Below are 20039 nucleotides of genomic sequence, written 5' to 3' on the forward strand. Positions count from 1 at the left end.
CCCCTTAACATAATCCTATATGTATTTATACATTTTAATCTTTGTTATACTGATCAGTTCTTTTTGCTCTTCTCATAAATCTTAATTTTTTAAATCTTTAGCTTTAAAGTCTCTTTATGGCTCAGATGGTAAAGCATCTGCCCACAGCATGGGATACCCAGGTTCAATTCCTGGGTTGGGAAGATCCCATGGAGAAGGAAATGGCAACCCACTCCAGTACTCTTGCCTGGAAAATTCCATGGACTGAGGAGCCTCATAGGCTACAGTCCATGGGGTCGCAAAGAGTCGGACACGACTGAGCGACTTCACTTTCACTTTCTTCTAAGTACATTTTATCAATATATAATATAGAGGGAAAGAATCTACATTATTTAAGCAGGCTTTTTTTTAGTGTTTTTGCTAAAAACAATTTTTTAAATACAGAAGACACACATGTATAAAATGTAGAATCTAAAGTTAAAAAATCCAAGCTTAGCTTGAATAATTTTTTTCTTATAATAACTTCTATATGTATTCATGAAAATAGAACCATTGAATTTAAAATTTTTTTTAATGCAGTGTTTCATCATAGGTTCATTTTGATAGCAGCTACCTCATCTCATGGATTCCCTGTGGCAGAGGAACGATACTACAATGACAGGGTTCATTTTACTGGGCTTAACAAATGATCCAGTCCTTCGAATCATCCTCTTCATGATCATCCTCTGTATCTACCTGGTGACCATATGTGGGAATCTCAGCACAATCATCCTTATCAGAATCTCGTCTCAGCTCCATCATCCTATGTATTTTTTCCTGAGCCACTTGGCCATTGCTGATGTGGGCTATTCATCTTCTGTTACACCCAATATGCTTGTAAACTTCCTGGCGGAGGAAAATACCATCTCCTACCCTGGCTGTGCCATCCAGCTTGGTTCAGCTGTTTTCTTCGGGTCAACTGAATGCATTCTTCTGGCTGCCATGGCATATGATCGCTTCATAGCAATCTGCAACCCACTGCTTTATTCCACCAAAATGTCCACACAAGTCTGTGTCCAGTTACTCATAGTGGCTTACATAGGTGGTTTTTTCGATGCTTCCTCCTTTACTATTTCCTTCCATTTTTTACTTTTCTGTGGACCAAATCGAGTCAATCATTTTCTCTGTGATTTTGCTCCTTTGGTTGAACTCTCCTGTTCTGACACCAGTATCCCTGCAGTTGTCACCTCATTTACAGCTGGCTCCATTATCGTGGTCACAGCAGTTGTTATAGCTGTATCCTACATCTACATCCTCATCACCATCCTCAGGATGCACTCCACTGAGGGGCGCCACAGAGCCTTCTCCACCTGCACATCCCACCTCACAGCAGTCACTCTGTTCTATGGGACCATCACATTCATTTACGTGATGCCCAAGTCCAGCTACTCAACTGACCAAAACAAGGTTGTGTCTGTGTTCTACATGGTGGTGATCCCCATGTTGAATCCCCTCATCTACAGTCTCAGGAACAATGAGATTAAGGGGGCTCTGAAGAGAGAGCTTGCCAGAAAAATATTTTCTTAGTGAAGTCTGTTGTTTTGTAGGAATTGATATAATAAAATACCATAAATATAATAATAAAAAGAAATTGAGTAGTTGTGCTCTAAACATAATGGTCCATATGTAATTAGCCAATGTGGAGCTTCTTGGTAAAGGTAGGTGGTGGATTTTCTGGAACCAAATTGTTAATCAGAGGCTAATAGTAAGTTATCTTTAATAAAGGAAAATTGAAGTTATCATAACAAACATATTTGTTCCTATGTAAAAAACACTTGATCTGCTAAAAATTCTTTCAAAATTGTATTCATACCTTTTCAAAAGACATTCTCTGCTGTAAGTTAGGGGTTTTGTACTTTCAAACATTGCAGACTGTGTCCATATTCAATAGCAGCTTACCCTGAAATAAGCATGATAATTTCAGTTATTACTAAATACATTCTGTGGGGAGATGACCAAGTAGAACCAGACAGTAAAACTTCTGAAGACTTTCTTCTTGCAGGAAGTTTGTCTCCCAGCAGTGGGGTTTTTGGACCCATAAATTCTGATCTGTGTTCTTCATCTCTGGTGCCAGCCTAGTTATAGAGGACCCATTAAAGAATAGGATGAGATGCCCCTGTCCAAACCAACTGTGAATTCTTCTTTCAGGTTAAAACAGGTGAATTCTTTGTATAAGATAAGCAGGGCTTCTGAATTCCTAGGGAGTAAGTAGGCAAACTCTTTAATTCCTAGGGAGTGTTCATAGTCAGATTCACATCCTACTAAGAAAGCTAAGCGAACTAGATTATGTTTCCCCTGTGAAATTTATCTGTATATACTGATGACTATCATATTTATTTCTCTTTCCCTGTCTTCTATTTAATGCTTCAGAGAGAAATATATTTGTTTGTTGACTCTCAAGCACAAATTATCTGAAACTAAACTAATTATATCCTTATACCTCCGACTTGCTCCCCTCCAATGTTCCATACCTCAATAAGGAGCACCATCATTCAATCAACATATTGATTGATTCATAAACCTGAATTGATTTCTTTTTCACCTTCAAACACCTACATTTAACTACCAAGTCTTTATATTCTGAGTCCCAGACTTTTCTATTTCTCTTTACTTTCACTGTCAGCAGTTCTATTTCCAGCAATCAATTTATACATTTTACAATAATACAATCCCGAGATAGCTAATTTTACATGTTAATTTGAGTGACCAGCTGTTTGGTCAAACAGCAGTCCAGACGTTGCCATGAAGGTATTTGTAGAGGGAGGAGCTAAGATGGCAGAGGAATAGGACGGGGAGACCACTTTCTCCCCTACAAATTCATAGAAAGAACATTTGAACGCTGAGCAAACTCCACAAAACAACTTCTGATCGCTAGCAGAAGACATCAGGTGCCCACAAAAACAGCCCATTGCCTTCAAAAGGAGGTAGGACAAAATATAAAAGAAAAGAAGAGAGACAAAAGAATTAGGGATGGAGACCCGACCTGGGGAGGGAGTTATAATAGAGGAAGTTTCCAAACACCAGGAAACCCTCTCACTGGCGGGTATGTGGGAAGTTTTCGAATCTTGGACGGCAACCTAACTGGGAGGAAAAATAAATAAAACCCACAGATTACATGCCTAAAAGCAACTCCCAGCAGAAAAATACCCCAGACACTCGCATCCGCCACCAGCAAGTGGGGGCTGAACAGACAGGAGCGGGTGGCATTGCTTAGGGTAAGAACCGGGCCTGAATGCCCTGAGGGCAATCGGAGGGAGCTAAAGTGAGATAGCAACTTAAACTGTGGGATAGCAAGAGAGAGAGAGAGAAAATTAAACTGCGAAAAGCGCTAACCAATCACACTGCCGGCCCGTTCGCAGAGCGAAGGAAGGACGGAGCATTTCCAGAGAAGAGCTAGCTAGCTGCGGACCGGCCCATCCCCCACTGGAGGCAGGAGGCAGGGGGGAGGGGAAAGGGGCAAACTTGGCCCCAGAGATGGCATGCCCTACCGAACTGCAAACAGGCTCCCAGTTTCTAGCCAAAGACTTCCTGAGATTCTGGATGGTTGACATCCGCCGGGAGGGTCTCAGCTAGAGACCAGCTCTGGACCGGGCGCGCAGAAACTGAGACTGGGACTGCGGAGGGGAGAAGGCGCACCGCACCCGGGGAGAGTGCGCTCGTCAAGCGCCTGGCTGCCTGAGCTGCTCGGGCCAGGGAAGGCACAAAACGCAGGCCCAACCAGTCTGAGCTTTTGTGGAGTACCTGAAAACTGAAATTGCATGCAACTCAGGGCCCGCTTGCTATAGAGCAGCCTGGAGCCTGAGCAGTGTAGACGGGGAAAGCACACATGCCGCAAGTGGGGGCAAACCCAGTGTGGCTGGAACACTGTGAGTGCTCCCCACACAGGCCAGTGACATTTGTCTGCAGCGCCCCTCTCTCCCCACAGCACAACTGAACCAGCGAACTTAAACAAGAGACCATCTCTGCCCGCTTGTGTCAGGGTGGAAATTAGACACTGAAGAGACCTGCAAACAGAAGCCAAATAAACAAAGGGAACTGCTTCAGAAGTGACCGGTGCAACAGATTAAAATCCCTGTAGTTAACACTGACTACACCGGAAGGGGCCTATAGATATTGAGAAGTGTAAGCTGGAACAAGGAGCTATTTGAAACTGAACTGAACCCACACTGCCTGCAACAGCTCCAGAGAATTTCCTAGATATATTTTTACTTTTTTTTTTAATTAAAATTTTTTTCTTTTTTTCTTTTATTTTCTTTTAAAATTCCCTATTTTTTCCATTGTATATCCTTGCCTCCTTTGTCAACCTCTTTAACAAGTGGTGCTGGGAAAACTGGTCAACCACCTGTAAAAGAATGAAACTAGAACACTTTCTAACACCATACACAAAAATAAACTCAAAATGGATTAAAGATCTAAATGTAAGACCAGAAACTATAAAACTCCTAGAGGAGAACATAGGCAAAACACTCTCCGACATAAATCACAGCAGGATCCTCTATGACCCACATCCCAGAATTTTAGAAACAAAAGCAAAAATAAACAAATGGGACCTAATGAAACTTAAAAGCTTTTGCACAACAAAGGAAACTATAAGCAAGGTGAAAAGACAGCCCTCAGATTGGGAGAAAATAATAGCAAATGAAGCAACAGACAAAGGATTAATCTCAAAAATATACAAGCAACTCCTGCAGCTCAACTTCAGAAAAATAAATGACCCAATCAAAAAATGGGCCAAAGAACTCAACAGACATTTCTCCAAGGAAGACATACGGATGGCTAAAAAAACACATGAAAAGATGCTCAACATCACTCATTATCAGAGAAATGCAAATCAAAACCACAATGAGGTACCATTACATGCCAGTCAGGATGGCTGCTATCCAAAAGTCTACAAGCAATAAATGCTGGAGAGGGTGTGGAGAAAAGGGAACCCTCTTACACTGTTGGTGGGAATGCAAACTAGTAGAGCCACTATGGAGAACAGTGTGGAGATTTCTTAAAAAACTGGAAATAGAACTGCCATATGACCCAGCAATACCACTTCTAGGCATACACACTGAGGAAACCAGATCCGAAAGAGACACGTGCACCCCAATGTTCATCGCAGCACTGTTTATAATTGCCAGGACATGGAAGCAACCTAGATGCCCATCAGCAGACGAATGGATGAGGAAGCTGTGGTACATATACACCATGGAATATTACTCAGCCATTAAAAAGCATTCATTTGAATCAGTTCTAATGAGATGGGTGAAACTGGAACCCATTATACAGAGCGAAGTAAGCCAGAAAGATAAAGACCATTACAGTATACTAACACATATATATGGAATTTAGAAAGATGGTAACGATAACCCTATATGCAAAAAAAGAAAAAGAGACTCAGATGTATAGAGCAGACTTGTGGACTCTGTGGGAGAAGGCGAGGGTGGGATGTTTCAAGAGAACAGCATCGAAACATGTATATCTAGGGTGAAACAGATCACCAGCCCAGGTTGGATGCATGAGACAAGTGCTCAGGCCTGGTGCACTGGGAAGACCCAGAGGGATGGGGTGGAGAGGGAGGTGGGAGGGGGGACCAGGATGGGGAATACATGTAAATCCATGGCTAATTCATTTCAATGTATGACAAAAACACTGCAATGCTGTAAAGTAATTAGCCTCCAACTAATAAAAGTAAATGGAAAAAAAAAAAAAGAGGCAACAAGAAATAGAAAAGTAAATCAAACAAAAAAAAATTTGGACACAATATATATCTGTATCTACCGGATCTCAGAGTCAAAAAAGACTTTGTTAGAGGCAGAACCAATGAAAGGAATAATAAAAGAAAAAAACATATACTGGAAAAAAAAATAAAAAAAATAAAATTCCCTATTACTCTCTATTACTCCTTAATTTTCATTTTCTTTCATTTTCTTTTAAAGTCCTCTATTACTCCTTAATTTTCATTTTCATTTCACCATAACCTTGCAAAAAAAAAAGATCCTATTTTTAAAGCAAACTTCATATATAGTTCTTAAATTTTTTGTGTTTTTGTTTTTAATATTGTATTTTTAAGAGTCTAACCTCTACTCTAGATTTTTAATCTTTGTTTTTCAGTATTTGATATCAATTTTGGACATTTAAGAATCCAATATTCAGTACCCATTTTTACTCAGGAGCGTGATGATGACTCTCTTCCCCTTTTGACTCTCCTTTTTCTCCCACAGATCACCTCTATTTCCTCCCTCCCCCTTCTCTTCTCAATCCAATTCTGTGAATCTCTGTGGGTGTCTGGGCTACAGAGAACACTTAGGGAACAGAGTACTGCGTAGGTCTGTCTCTCTCCTCTTGAGTCCCCCTTTTTCTCTTCTTGCTCATCTCTATCTCTTTCCTCCCTCTCCTCTTCTTCATGTAACTCTGTGAACCTCTCTGGGTGTCCCTCACTGTGGAGAATCTTTTCACCATTAACCTAGAAGTTTTATTATCAGTGCTGTATAGTTGGAGAAGTCTTGAGGCTACTGGAAGAATAAGACTGAAATCCAGAGGCAGGAGACTTAAGCCCCAAACCTGAGAACACCAGTGAACTCCTGACTACATGGAACATTAAGTAATAAGAGATCATCAAAAAGCCTACCTACACTGAACCAACCACCACTCAAGAGTCAGTAAGTTCCAGAGCAAGACATACCATGCAAATTCTCCAACAACACAGGAACATAGCCCTGAGCGTCAACATACAGGCTGCCCAAAGTCACACCAAACACATAGACCCATCTCAAAACTCACTACTGGACACTCCATTGCACTCCAGAGAGAAGAAATCCAGTTCCATGCACCAGAACACCAATGCAAGCTTCCCTAACCAGGAAACCTTGACAAGCCAATTGTCCAGCCCCACCCACTGGGAGAAACCTCCACAATAAAAAGGAACCACAGATCACCAGAATATAGAAGGGCCACTCCAAACACAGCAATCTAAACAAGATGAAAAGGCAGAGAAATACCCAACAGCTAAAGGAATATGAAAAATGCCCACCAAGCCAAACAAAAGAGGAGGAGATAGGGAATCTACCTGAAAAAGAATTTAGAATAATGATAATAAAAATTACCCAAAATATTGAAAACAAAATGGAGTTACAGATAAATAGCCTGGAGACAAAGATTGAGAAGATGCAATAAATGTTTAACAAGGACCTACAATAAATAAAAAAGAGTCAATTAAAAATGAATAATGCAATAAATGAGATCAAAAACACTCTGGAGGGAACCAACAGTGGAATAACGGAGACCGAAGATAGGATAAGTGAGGTAGAAGATAAAATGGTGGAAATAAATGAAGCAGAGAGGAAAAAGGAAAAAAGAATCAAAAGAAATGAGGACAACCTCAGGGACCTCTGGGACAATGTGAAATGCCCCAACATTTGAATCATAGGAGTCCCAGAAGAAGAAGACAAAAAGAAAGGCCATGAGAAGATACTCGAGGAGATAATAGCTGAAAGCTTCCCTAAAATGGGGAAGGAAATAGTCACACAAATCCAACAAACCCAGAGAGTCCCAAACAGGATAAACCCAAGGCAAAACACCCCAAGACACATATTAATCAAATTAAGAAAGATCAAACACAAAGAACAAATATTAAAAGCAGCAAGGGAGAAACAACAAATAACACACAAAGGGATTCCCATAAGGATAACAGCTGATCTATCAATAGAAACTCTTCAGGCCAGAAGGGAATGACAGGATATACTTAGAGTAATGAAAGAGAATAACCTACAACCCAGATTACTGTACCCAGCAAGGATCTCATTCAGATATGAAGGAGAATTCAAAAGCTTTACAGACAAGCAAAAGCTGAAAGAATTCAACACCACTAGACCAGCTCTTCAACAAATGCTAAAGGATCCTCTCTAGACAGGAAACACAGAAAGGTTGTATAAACGCAAAGCCAAAACAACAAAGTAAATGGCAATGGGACCATACCTATCAATAATACCTTAAATGTAAATGGGTTGAATGCCCCAACCAAAAGACAAAGACTGGCTGAATGGATACAAAAACAAGACCCCTATATATGCTGTCTACAAGAGACCCACCTCAAAACAAGGGACACATACAGACTAAAAGTGAAGGGCTGGAAAAAAATATTTCATGCAAACGGAGACCAAAAGAAAGCAGGAGTCGCAATACTCATATTAGATAAAATAGGCTTTAAAATGAAGGCTGTGAAAAGAGACAAAGAAGGACACTACATAATGATCAAAGGATAAATCCAAGAAGAAGATATAACAATTATAAATATATATGCACCCAACATAGGAGCACTGTAATATGGAAGGCAAATGCTAACGAGTATGAAAGGGGAAATTAACAATAACACAATAATAGTGAGAGACTTTAATACCCCGCTCACAACTATGGATAGATCAACTAAACAGAAAATTAACAAGGAAACACAAACTTTAAATGACACAATGGACCAGCTAGACCTAATTGATATCTATAGGACATTTCACCCCAAAACAATTTCACCTTTTTCTAAAGTGCACACAGAACCTTCTCCCAAATAGATCACATCCTGGGCCATAAATCTAGCCTTGGTAAATTCAAAAAATTGAAATCATTCCAGTAATCTTTTTTGACCACAATGCAGTAAGACTAGATCTCAATTACAGGAAAAAAAAATTATTAAAAATTCAAACATATGGAGGGTAAATAACACGTTTCTGAATAAACAACAAATCATAGAAGAAATAAAAAAAGAAATCAAAATATGCATAGAAATGAGTGAAAATGAAAACACAACAACCCAAAACCTATGGGACACTGTAAAAAGCAGTGCTAAGGGGGAAAGTTCATAGCATTACAGCCTTACCTCAAGAAACAAGAAAAAAAGCCAAATAAAGAACCTAACTCTACACATAAAGCAACTGAAGAAGGAAGAAATGAAGAACCTCAGGGTTAGTAGAAGGAAAGAAATCTTAAAAATTAGGGCAGAAATAAATGCAAAAGAAACGAAAAAGACCATAGCAAAAATCAACAAAGCTAAAAGCTGGGTTTTTGAAAGGATAAACAAAATTGACAAACCGTTAGCAAGACTCATTAAGAAACAAAGGGAGAAGAACCAAATCAACAAAATTAGAAATGAAAATGGAGAGATCACAACAGACAACACTGAAATACAAAGGATCATAAGAGACTACTACCAGCAGCTATACGCCAATAAAATGGACAACTTGGAAGAAATGGACAAACTCTTAGAAAAGTATAACTTTCCAAAACTGAACCAGGAAGAAATAGAAGATCTTAACAGACCCATCACAAGCACAGAAATCGAAACTGTAATCAGAAATCTTCCAGCAAACAAAAGCCCAGGACCAGATGGCTTCACAGATGAATTCTACCAAAAATTTAGAGAAGAGTTAGCACCTATCTTACTCAAACTCTTCCAGAAAATTGCAGAAGAAGGTGAACTTCAAAACTCATTCTATGACGTCACCATCACCCTAATTCCAAAACCAGACAAAGATGCCAGAAAAAAAGAAAACTACAAGCCAATATCACTGAAAAACATAGATGCAAAAATCCTTAACAAAATTTTGCAAACAGAATCCAACAATATATTAAAAAGATCATACATCATGACCAAGTGGGCTTTATCCCAGGGGTGCAAGGAGTCTTTAACATCTGCAAATCAATCAATGTAATACACCACATTAACAAATTGAAAGATAAAAACCATATGATTATCTCAATAGATGCAAAAAAGCCTTTGACAAAATTCAACATCCATTTATGATAAAAACTCTCCAGAAAGCAGGAATAGAGGGAGCATACCTCAACATAATAAAAGCTATATATGACAAACCCACAGCAAACATTATCGTCAATTGTGAAAAATTGAAAGCATTTCCCCTAAAATCAGGAACAAGACAAGGGTGCCCACTCTCACCACTACTATTCAACATAGTTTTGGAAGTGTTGGCCACAGCAATCAGAGCAGAAAAAGAAATAAAAGGAATCCAGATAGGAAAAGAAGAAGTGAAACTCTCACTGTTTGCAGATGACATGATCCTCTACATAGAAAACCCTAAAGACTCTACCAGAAAATTACTAGAGCTAATCAATGAATATAGTAAAGTTGCAGGATATAAAATTAACACACAGAAATTCCTTGCATCATCACACTAACAATGAGAAAACAGAAAGAGAAATTAAGGAAACAATACCATTCACTATTGCAACAAAAAGAATAAAATACTTAGGAGTATATCTAAAGAAACAAAAGACCTATAAATAGAAAACTATAAAACACTGATGAAAGAAATCAAAGAGGACACAAACAGATGGAGAAATATACCGTGTTCATGGATTGGAAGAATCAATATTGTCAAAATGAGTATACTACTGAAAGCAATCTATAGATTCAATGCACTCCCTATCAAGCTACCAATGGTATTCTTCACAGAACTAGAACAAATAATTTCACAATTTGTATGGAAATACAAAAAACCTTGAATAGCCAAAGCAATCTTAAGAAAGAAGAATGGAACTGGAGGAATCAACCTGCCTGACTTCAGGCTCTACTACAAAGCCACAGTCATCAAGACAGTATGGTACTGGCACAAAGACAGAAAAATAGATCAATGGAACAAAATAGAAAGCCCAGAGACAAATCCACATACCTATGGACACCTTATCTTCGACAAAAGAGGCAAGAATATACAATTGAAAAAAGATAACCTCTTTAACAAGTGGTGCTGGGAAAACTGGTCAACCACTTATAAAGGAATGAAACTAGAACACTTTCCAACACCATACACAAAAATAAACTCAAAATGGATTAAAGATCTAAATGTAAGACCAGAAACTATAAAACTCCTAGAGGAGAACATAGGCAAAACACTCTCCGACATAAATCACAGCAAGATCCTCTATGGCCCACATCCCAGAATATTGGAAATAAAAGCAAAAATAAACGAATGGGACCTAATGAAACTTAAAAGCTTTTGCACAACAAAGGAAACTATAAGCAAGGTGAAAAGACAGCCTTCAGAATGGGAGAAAATAATAGCAAATGAAGAAACAGACAAAGGATTAATCTAAAAAATATACAAGCAACTCCTGCAGCTCAATTCCAGAAAAATAAATGACCCAATCAAAAAATGGGCCAAAGACCTAAACAGACTTTTTTCCAAAGAAGACATACAGATGGCTAACAAACACATGAAAAGATGCTCAACATCACTCATTATCAGAGAAATGCAAATCGAAACCTCAATGAGGTACTATTACACGCCAGTCAGAATGGCTGCTATCCAAAAGTCTACAAGCAATAAATGCTGGAGAGGGTGTGGAGAAAAGGGAACCCTCTTACACTGTTGGTGGGAATGCAAACTAGTACAGCCACTATGGAGAACAGTGTGGAGATTCCTTAAAAAAACTGGAAATAGAACTGCCATATGACCCAGCAATCCCACTCCTGGTCATACACACTGAGGAAACCAGATCTGAAAGAGACACGTGTACCCCAATGTTCATTGCAGCACTGTTTATAATAGCCAGGACATGGAAGCAACTTAGGTGCCCATCAGCAGACGAATGGATAAGGAAGCTGTGGTACATATACACCATGGAATATTACTCAGCCATTAAAAAGAATACATTTGAATCAGTTCTAATGAGATGGATAAAACTGGAACCCATTATACAGAGTGAAGTAAGCCAGAAAGAAAAACACCAATACAGTATACTAATGCATATATATGGAATTTAGAAAGATGGTAATGATAACCCTATATGCAAGACAGAAAAAGAGACTCAGATGTATAGAACAGATGGACTCTATGGGAGAAGACAAGGGTGGGATGATCTGAGAGAACTGCATCAAAACATGTATATTATCAAGTGTGAAACAGATTGCCAGTCCGGGTTGGATGCATGAGACAAGTGCTTGGGGCTGGTGCACTGGGATGTCCCAGAGGGATGGAATGGGGAGGGAGGTCAGAGGGGGGTTCAGGATGGGGCACACATGTAAATCCATGGCTGATTCATGTCAATGTATGACAAAAACCACTACAATATTGTAAAGTAGTTAGCCTCCAACTAATAAAAATAAATGGAAAAAATAAGTAAATAAATAAAATTTTTTAAAAAGAAGGTATTTGTATATACGGTTGATATTTATATCAGTAGACTCTAGTAAAGTAGATTATCCTCCATTATGTGGATGTCCTTTGTTTAATCAGTTGAAAGCCTTAAGAGGGAAAAACCTGAGCTCTCTTGGAAAAGAGGGATTCTGTTTTCAGTCTGCCTTTGGCTTCAAGACTATGCCTTCGACTCTTACCAGAATTTCCAGTCTGTTGGACTGCCTGTTGATTTTGGAATTGACAGTTCCCACAATCATGTAAGCTAACTCCTTAAAAGAAATCATTTGTATCTATCTGTCTACCTATCTATCATCTATCTACTAAAGGCAAAAAAAAAAAAAATCTTGAACGTGGCCCTTCTTATTTTTCTTTCTTATTACTCTTCTCTTGGTCCTCAAACACTCAAACCCTAGAAATAAATAAATTGGTCTTTTAAGTCTTTTTTTTTTTTTGGTCTTTTAAGTCTTTAAGCAAGTCCATATTCTTTTCTGCCTCAGGACCCTCTCACATGCAGTAACTCTACCTGAATGCATTTTTCCCCCTCATCAGGGTAATACCCACTTAAACCGTAGGCACCAACCTAAGTGTTTTTCTCATCCTTTTTGGAAATCTTGAGACTTCAGACCAAATAAGTACACCTGTTATCTCCCCATAGAAACCTGCATATTTTCTTCAGAATGCTCAGTGCACTTGCAGTTACAGATTAAGTATATGTTTTCTCCAAAATATTGGAAGTTGTGCATAGGCATTCCAATGCCTTTCTCCTTTCTCCATGCATCTAATTTCCACACTATTCTTGGAACGTAACAAGCATAAATGCACAATCCAAATGAAAAAATAAAAATGAACAGATGGTTGAATAAAGCTTTTGCCCTAGCATGAACCACTATGTTGCCTTTTAATCTGTTGAATTTCAGCCTGGTTCATGTGACTGAATGCTTGTGTCTGATCCTGTTAAAACTCTGGCAGGTTTTTATACAACCCCTTGCTCATCACAATCATGTCACTGCCTTGACAATGTTTAACTCATTTTGGCAACTAGAATTCCAGGCTAGTTTAGTGAAATTTTTGTAGCCAATCTCTGCTGAATAATGTCTCCCTTATGTCTCCTCATGGTAGGAGAGTTAGAAAATGTAGAAGTCAAATGTTAGCAATAGTAGCAGTGGCAAGAGTATTAGCAAAGGAACTAACAGTATGAGACTATTTACTACCTTCCAGTTACTGTTCCCAGTGATTTACAAGCATTGACCCAATTAATCCTCAGAATAACAAACTTTTTTACCCAATGTGTATTTTACAGAGGATGTTGCTGATGCATATAAAGATTAAGCAAAAGCTCAAGGTCATGAATATCCTCTTGTTAATCTGATTTCTCTTAATTTCTCCCTGGAGGGGCAGAATGAGTGGCTCTTTGAGAATATTTCATCATTAGGAGACTCTCACTTGACTCTGACACATTTCATTCTAGCCAACTCTCTGTTCAAAGTAAGTGTGCAAGCTTCTGTAGCTGGATATGTCAAGCTAACTTGTATTAGACCAAATTTCTGGCACAAAATAAGAAGGTATATATGGCTGCACCATGCAGCATGTGGGACCTTAGCCCCCCACCCAGGGATTGAACACATGCTCCCTGCATTGGAAGCATGGACTCTTAACCACTGGACTGTTAGGAAAGTCCCAGAAGGTGGATAAATATCGATAAATGTTTGAAGGCATAGGCTTCTGGTTGAAGATGAAGCTCTATTCCCCTTAGGTCCTCCCTCTTATTGCTAAAAATAATCCTGGATGCAACTCAACAAACAAGCATAGAGAGACTCTAAAAAGGACAAATAAGAAGGAAGACTCTAGGACTTTGAGACTTGAGGAACAACACAGTTTGAGTCCTCATGTTTCCCGTATTGCTTCTGTATACCCTGGAGAGGGTGCTGCCTTCCCAAACTGCCAAGAGACACAGATGAAAAAAGCACCAAGAAGATCCTATTCCTTTTAGTCAGAGAACAAGGAGAAGAGTGGCCTTAAGAGAACAGAAAACCTTCTGGTAATACTGCCCACTCTAGATAAACACTAGTGGAAAAATCATACCTGCCTCCCTACCCTCAGTGTTGGGGGTGCCAAGAAGGGAACTCGCCTTTATCCTACCCACTGTGTGATTCCCTTGCCAGGGCATGGTCAATGGGGCACAGGGGAGAAATGAGCCTCCCGTCATTTGGCAGCAATGAGACTTAGGGAGGGAGTGTGAGGTGGAGCTAATGGTCCTCTGCTCACCTATATCCAATCCTACTTGTAAGTGGGAACCCAGTGAGGGGATGGGCTTCTATCCTGCTGCAACTACAAAGCAGTGTGAACCAGCTCTCCACTTCCCTGGGGACAATAGGGCTCAACAAGGTGCTGGCCTTACTTATATAGTCAGCATCAGATCACTACTGGGGAAAAGACAGCAGGGCAGTGGGAGGAGCTGAGCCTTCACCTTACTCATTTGCAAGGAGGCAGGGGAAGTCAGCACTCCATTTTTGCCAGAGCTGTGTCAGCAGTGCTCAGCAGGAAGCTGAACGCACACACACACCCCTAGTAGTTGCAGTGACGCCTCAACAGGGGAACATCCTCCTAAAAAGAATTGAATATGATCCAGAGTCTCATAATACAATATCCTAAATGTTTATGATACAATAAAAAAAAATCCTTGTTATACCAGTTGTTTAATTTCTGAATACAGGATATACTAAGTCACTGATTATGTCAAAAACAGTGAATAGCTACACACTACTTGTGGGAGGAAATTCAAGCACCCCAACAGGACATTTGATGCTCATCACAAACAGATCCCTAGACATTTCTCCTGGCTCTGTTTCCACCGCAGATAATAACCCTCTCTTTCTCTAAACACATGGTGATCCTTCATGCAACTGTGCCTTTGCAAGTGGTGTTTTCTCTGTAGCCCCTCCTCTTACTCTATTAGACTTTTACTCAGTTTTCAGGCCCTAGCTTGAATGACTTGATTCCTCATCCTCTCTTTCACCCACATTTTCCTTCTTTCTTTTTTTTTTTATTAGTTGGAGGCTAATTACTTCACAACATTGCAGTGGGTTTTGTCATACATTGACATGAATCAGCCATGGATTTACATGTATTCCCCATCCCAGTCCCCCCTCCCACCTCCCTCTCCACCCCATCCCTCTGGGTCTTCCCAGTGCACCAGGCCCGAGCACTTGTCTCATGCATCCCACTTGGGCTGATCACCCACATTTTCTAGATTTCAGAATTCTAACTAAACTGTCTCCTGCATTCTACTCTGTCATGTATTTGGATTTTTGCCACTGCCTCTTCCAGACCTGTCCTTCACATCCTACCACTTTTTCTATATCAAATTTATAATCAAGCTACATCTTTTCATTTTCAACATGCTTTAGCTAGCCTTTGCTTATACACTAGATAATTGTAATAGCTTCTAAAACTCATTGCATGCTTCAGTTATACCATCTCATATATCCTCATGGCTATCCTAAGAGATAAGTGCCATTTTTCAAGGGGTGAATTTAATCAGACAAGTAAGAAAATGCAGAAACAAAACAGTTAAGCAAGACAAAATAATAACAGTTTAGCCAGAAGACAGAGTCAAGGACTTTTAGTTCCTCCTCAGGAGCTACAGATATTATTCTGAGCTTCATCCTTGAGTTGTTTTGCAAATACTAAAGCTTCCACCAGAGGGAAGAAGTTAACTGCATACTAAGAAGCAGCACACGGACACAGGTTGGAATCAGAAGGCTGATTAAACATCACCTTATTACCTCACCTCCTCCAATCAGAAGGTTGTGCACAAGCCGATCACACACTCTGTGATCGTCTCCCTTGCCTTGCCTTCAAAGAATTTTCCCAGAAAACTCTCAGAGAGTTCAGATCTTTTGAGCATGAGCTGCCCATTCTTATTCCTTGATCCCACACTGGACACTTTGCAATCAACACCATACTTTCCTTCACCTGGTGTCAGTAGGTTGGCTTTACTGCTGGCAGACTAGGAGACCCAAGTTCAGTATCACCAATCTCTCATATATTGGGAACATTCCCCATTTCCCAAACATCATACATCCTTCATAGTTTCTACTTTCCACAAATTATTTTCTCTCATCTGCAATGCCCTTCCTTTTTGTCAGCTACAAGTCTCCCATTTCTAGTGAATCATTAAATGGCACTTTCCTACTAACCCTAACCCCTCCTCACCCCAAAAAAGGAAAAACTTTGGAATGCTTCCCACAGAAGTCTACTTAAATTCCCTTACTTGGTTAGTGATTTCTCCTAAAGTCACATTCCATTTTACTGAGACAGGGTTCCCCTACCTTTCTTCTTCTCCTTCTGCTCCTTCTTCTGTTTCCTTTTTTAAAGTTTAACTCATATACTAGACAGGTGGAGACCAGTTTCAAAATTTTGCATCCCCCATTATGCAGCCTAAGTTTAGTGAATGTAGGCTTTCGAGTAAGGTTATTTCAGTCACTGTAGGAAAAAATGGAATTCCTTCTTCACCAGAAAGCCTCTCATGTTTATTATTTGGGGGCATTTACTAATTCCTCCACAATTTATTTTTGGTTTATTTAAAATTTATTATATTTATACTAAAGTAATTGGCTGCTCTCTAAATAGGTTTTAAGAATCTTGTCACCTAGCAATGTGAATGCTGTATGGAAGTTTTTTGCATACTCTAATTGAAATAAGGATGGTGAAAAATTCAACAAATGTCTGAAAATGCCAGCAGATAAGAGTCTAAGAGGATGAGACTAGCATATTCTCATGTTAGACAATTTACTGTAGAATCAAATCACACTTGAACTACAAGAGTGATCACCTATTAAGAGGCATATTAGACTCTCTAGGGGAGCTATGTAAAAACAAAAAAAAACAAAACAGTACATCTCTATCTATACGTACAACAAGTTCTTGGCAGATCTCTCCCAAAAGGGAAATCTCCAGCATATGAGGGTACATGTATCCTGCATAGTTTTTCTCATTAATTTTGGTTGAGAACTTTTGACTTATATGATAATTTTCATGCATTTTGATGTGAAGTTCCTGTCTTAAAAAAAAATACTATTCTAGTAGTACAGTAACGATGGAAGATGATGTCAAGATGACATTTTCTGAATTCTTCTTGATCACCCTTGCAGGCACTGGAGACAAGATGCCTATGCCATCTTTTTAGCCCTTTATTTTTTTTTTTTTTGCAAGCATTACTCTCTTTACTGTGATGGCTTCTGCCCTGAGTTTGCCATCCTAGTCTCTGTTTGAAGTTCTCAAAGCTTTTCCAATACTGTTTTCTGGGTTCCAGCTCTACCAAGAATAGGAAAATTTTAATTCCTAGATTATCTGTGCTTGTATTTTCTTTAATATTTCCCAACATGTTATTTACATCTACAGGTATGTGATCATTAAAAGACAGAATATTACTTTGTATAGAGGAATAAAACTAAAATTCCCACATTCTACAGAAGGAAAATAATTTTCTAGTCTCATAAATCATACCAATGTTTTCTTAGGTCAGTCTCCCAACGCAATAACTATAAAAGCAAAAATAAACAAATGGGACCTAGTTAAATTCAAAAACTTTTGCATGGCAAAGGGAACCATAGGCAAAATGAAAAGACAACCCCTAGAATGGGAGAAAATATTTGCAAATGATACAATCGACAAAGGCTTAGTTTCCAAAATATACAAACAGCTAATACATGTCAATAACAAAAAATAAAAACCTAATTAAAAATGGGTAGAAGACCTAAATAGACATTTCTCCAAAGAAGAAATACAGATGACCAATAGATACATGAAAATATGCTCACCATTACTAATTACTAAAGAAATGAAAATCAAGACTATAATGAGGTACCACCTCACACCGGTCAGAATGGCTATCATTAAAAAGTCTACAAATAACAACTGCTGGAGAGGTTGTGGAGAAAAGGGTACCCTCCTTCAGTGTTGGTGGGAATGTAAATTGGTGCTGCTACTATGGAAAATAGTATGGAGGTTCCTCAAAAACCAAAAATAGAGTTGTCATGTGATCCAGCAATCCCATTCCTGGGCATATACCCAGACAGAACTATAATATGAAAAGATACTTGCACGCTTATATTCATAGCAGAACTATTTACAATAGCCAAAACATGGAAATAACCTAAATGTCCACTAACAGATGAATGGATAAAGAAGATGTGTATACACACACACACACACACACACAATGAAATATAACTGAGCCATCAAAAAGAATGAATAATGCCATTTGCAGCAACATGGATGAACCTAGAGATTATCACACTAAGCAAAGTAAGTCAGAGAGAGACAAATACCGTATGATATCACTCACTTGTGGAATCTAAAATATGATGCAAATGAATATATCTATGGAACAGAAAAAACTCACAGACATAGAGAACAAACTTGTAGTTGTCAAGGGGGAAGGATCTGGAGGAGGGAAGAACTGGTGGTTTGAGATTAGCAGATGCAAACTAGTATATACAGAATATGTAAACAACAAGGTCCTACTGTACAGCACAGGGAATTATATCCAATATCCTAGGATAAACCATAATGGAAAAGAGTATGTATATGTAGAACTGAATCACTTTGCTATATAGCAGAAATTAGCACAATATTGCAAATTGACTACAATAAAAATTTTAAAAATCACTTTCTAGTCTCTTAAATTCATGAGGTATTAAGCTGGAGGAAGAACAGTCTGTATTAGAGTCTTACAACTCAGGTGTGGCTTTCTGCACTACTTCCTATGATTTCATATATCTCATAATTCAGGAATAAATTTTAAAGCAATTTTTCTGTTTGAATGCCTATGATGAGTCCCTCTGACATTAGTCTCCTTAACATAAAAGGTTGTGTCTTCCCCATTCCTTAAGGATGGAGCTCAGTACCATAAAGATTTTAATGAGAGTCCTCTGGCCACAGGAGACCATTATCTTGAGACTACTGCTTTAGATACCAGGAGTCTTTCTGTGAATCTAACACCCAATGCAATGTTCTCAAAAATGGTTTTAAATCCTGACCTACCATAGGAAAGTTTTAGTGATGTTAGCACTTATAATTCTGAATAACAACTGAAGTAATGGGAAACAATTAATTAAAAATAAATCTTGTGACTGTGTTTTGTATTACTGTGAAGATATGAAAATGTATGGCTTTGAGTATCCACCACTTGTCCTACCTTCTACCTAACATGCTACCATGTCTTTTCTATAACATCTGCTTTCAGAACCTCAACACTTGATGTAAACCAGTCAAAACACTACCTTCTGATTAATATCTACACCTTCTTCATTCTATACATTATTCTATCTGTCTGAAAATTCCTTCTCCTGACTTTACTCATCCAAACTCTTCCCCATTTTTTAAACGTTCAGCATAAATCCTATCTCATCCAAGAAGCCCTTAATTAAATAATGCATGTGGACATAGAACATCAAGGCTAGCAGATGTGGTGTATCAGTTTAGGTAATTGTACAGAAAACAAATTGGGGTTTATGGGGTAGATAATTTGTGTCTTTCCTCAGTCTCCGTTATCAGACCAGTGAATATTTCATCAACTTGAGACCCAGCTGCTAATGTATTCTTTCAAGAACCACTCTTTGATAAAAGGAATGTAACTGACTGCAAATGTCTGAGAGTTATATACTCCCAGTATATATTCCCAGGGCATCCCATAGTCAACAACTTAATGATATGGTACTAAAAAATAATGGACAAAAACACCCTATTGTCACATGGTAGGAGAACTCTGCAATGCCGTTCATGCTCCACTTCTCCTGGTGGTTTCAGACTAAAGCTACATTTCAGGAGAGCCTGCATGTTTATCTGGCTTCTCCTCATGGCTGTCCTGCTTCTCTCTCTCTCCTTACA

The 20039-nt window shown here is 38.8% G+C and overlaps 1 protein-coding gene across 1 annotated transcript; it reads left to right on the forward strand.

Moving 5' to 3' along the window:
* The first annotated feature begins 600 nt into the window (after positions 1–600).
* LOC110124608 (olfactory receptor 5P76-like) lies at positions 601–1545 on the forward strand. Its single transcript, XM_020873219.2, has one exon. The coding sequence runs from the start codon at positions 601–603 to the stop codon at positions 1543–1545; it is 945 nt and encodes a 314-aa protein (XP_020728878.2).
* The last annotated feature ends 18494 nt before the right edge of the window (positions 1546–20039 follow it).

Source organism: Odocoileus virginianus, chromosome 10, assembly GCF_023699985.2.
Source record: "Odocoileus virginianus isolate 20LAN1187 ecotype Illinois chromosome 10, Ovbor_1.2, whole genome shotgun sequence".
Lineage (NCBI taxonomy): Eukaryota > Metazoa > Chordata > Mammalia > Artiodactyla > Cervidae > Odocoileus > Odocoileus virginianus.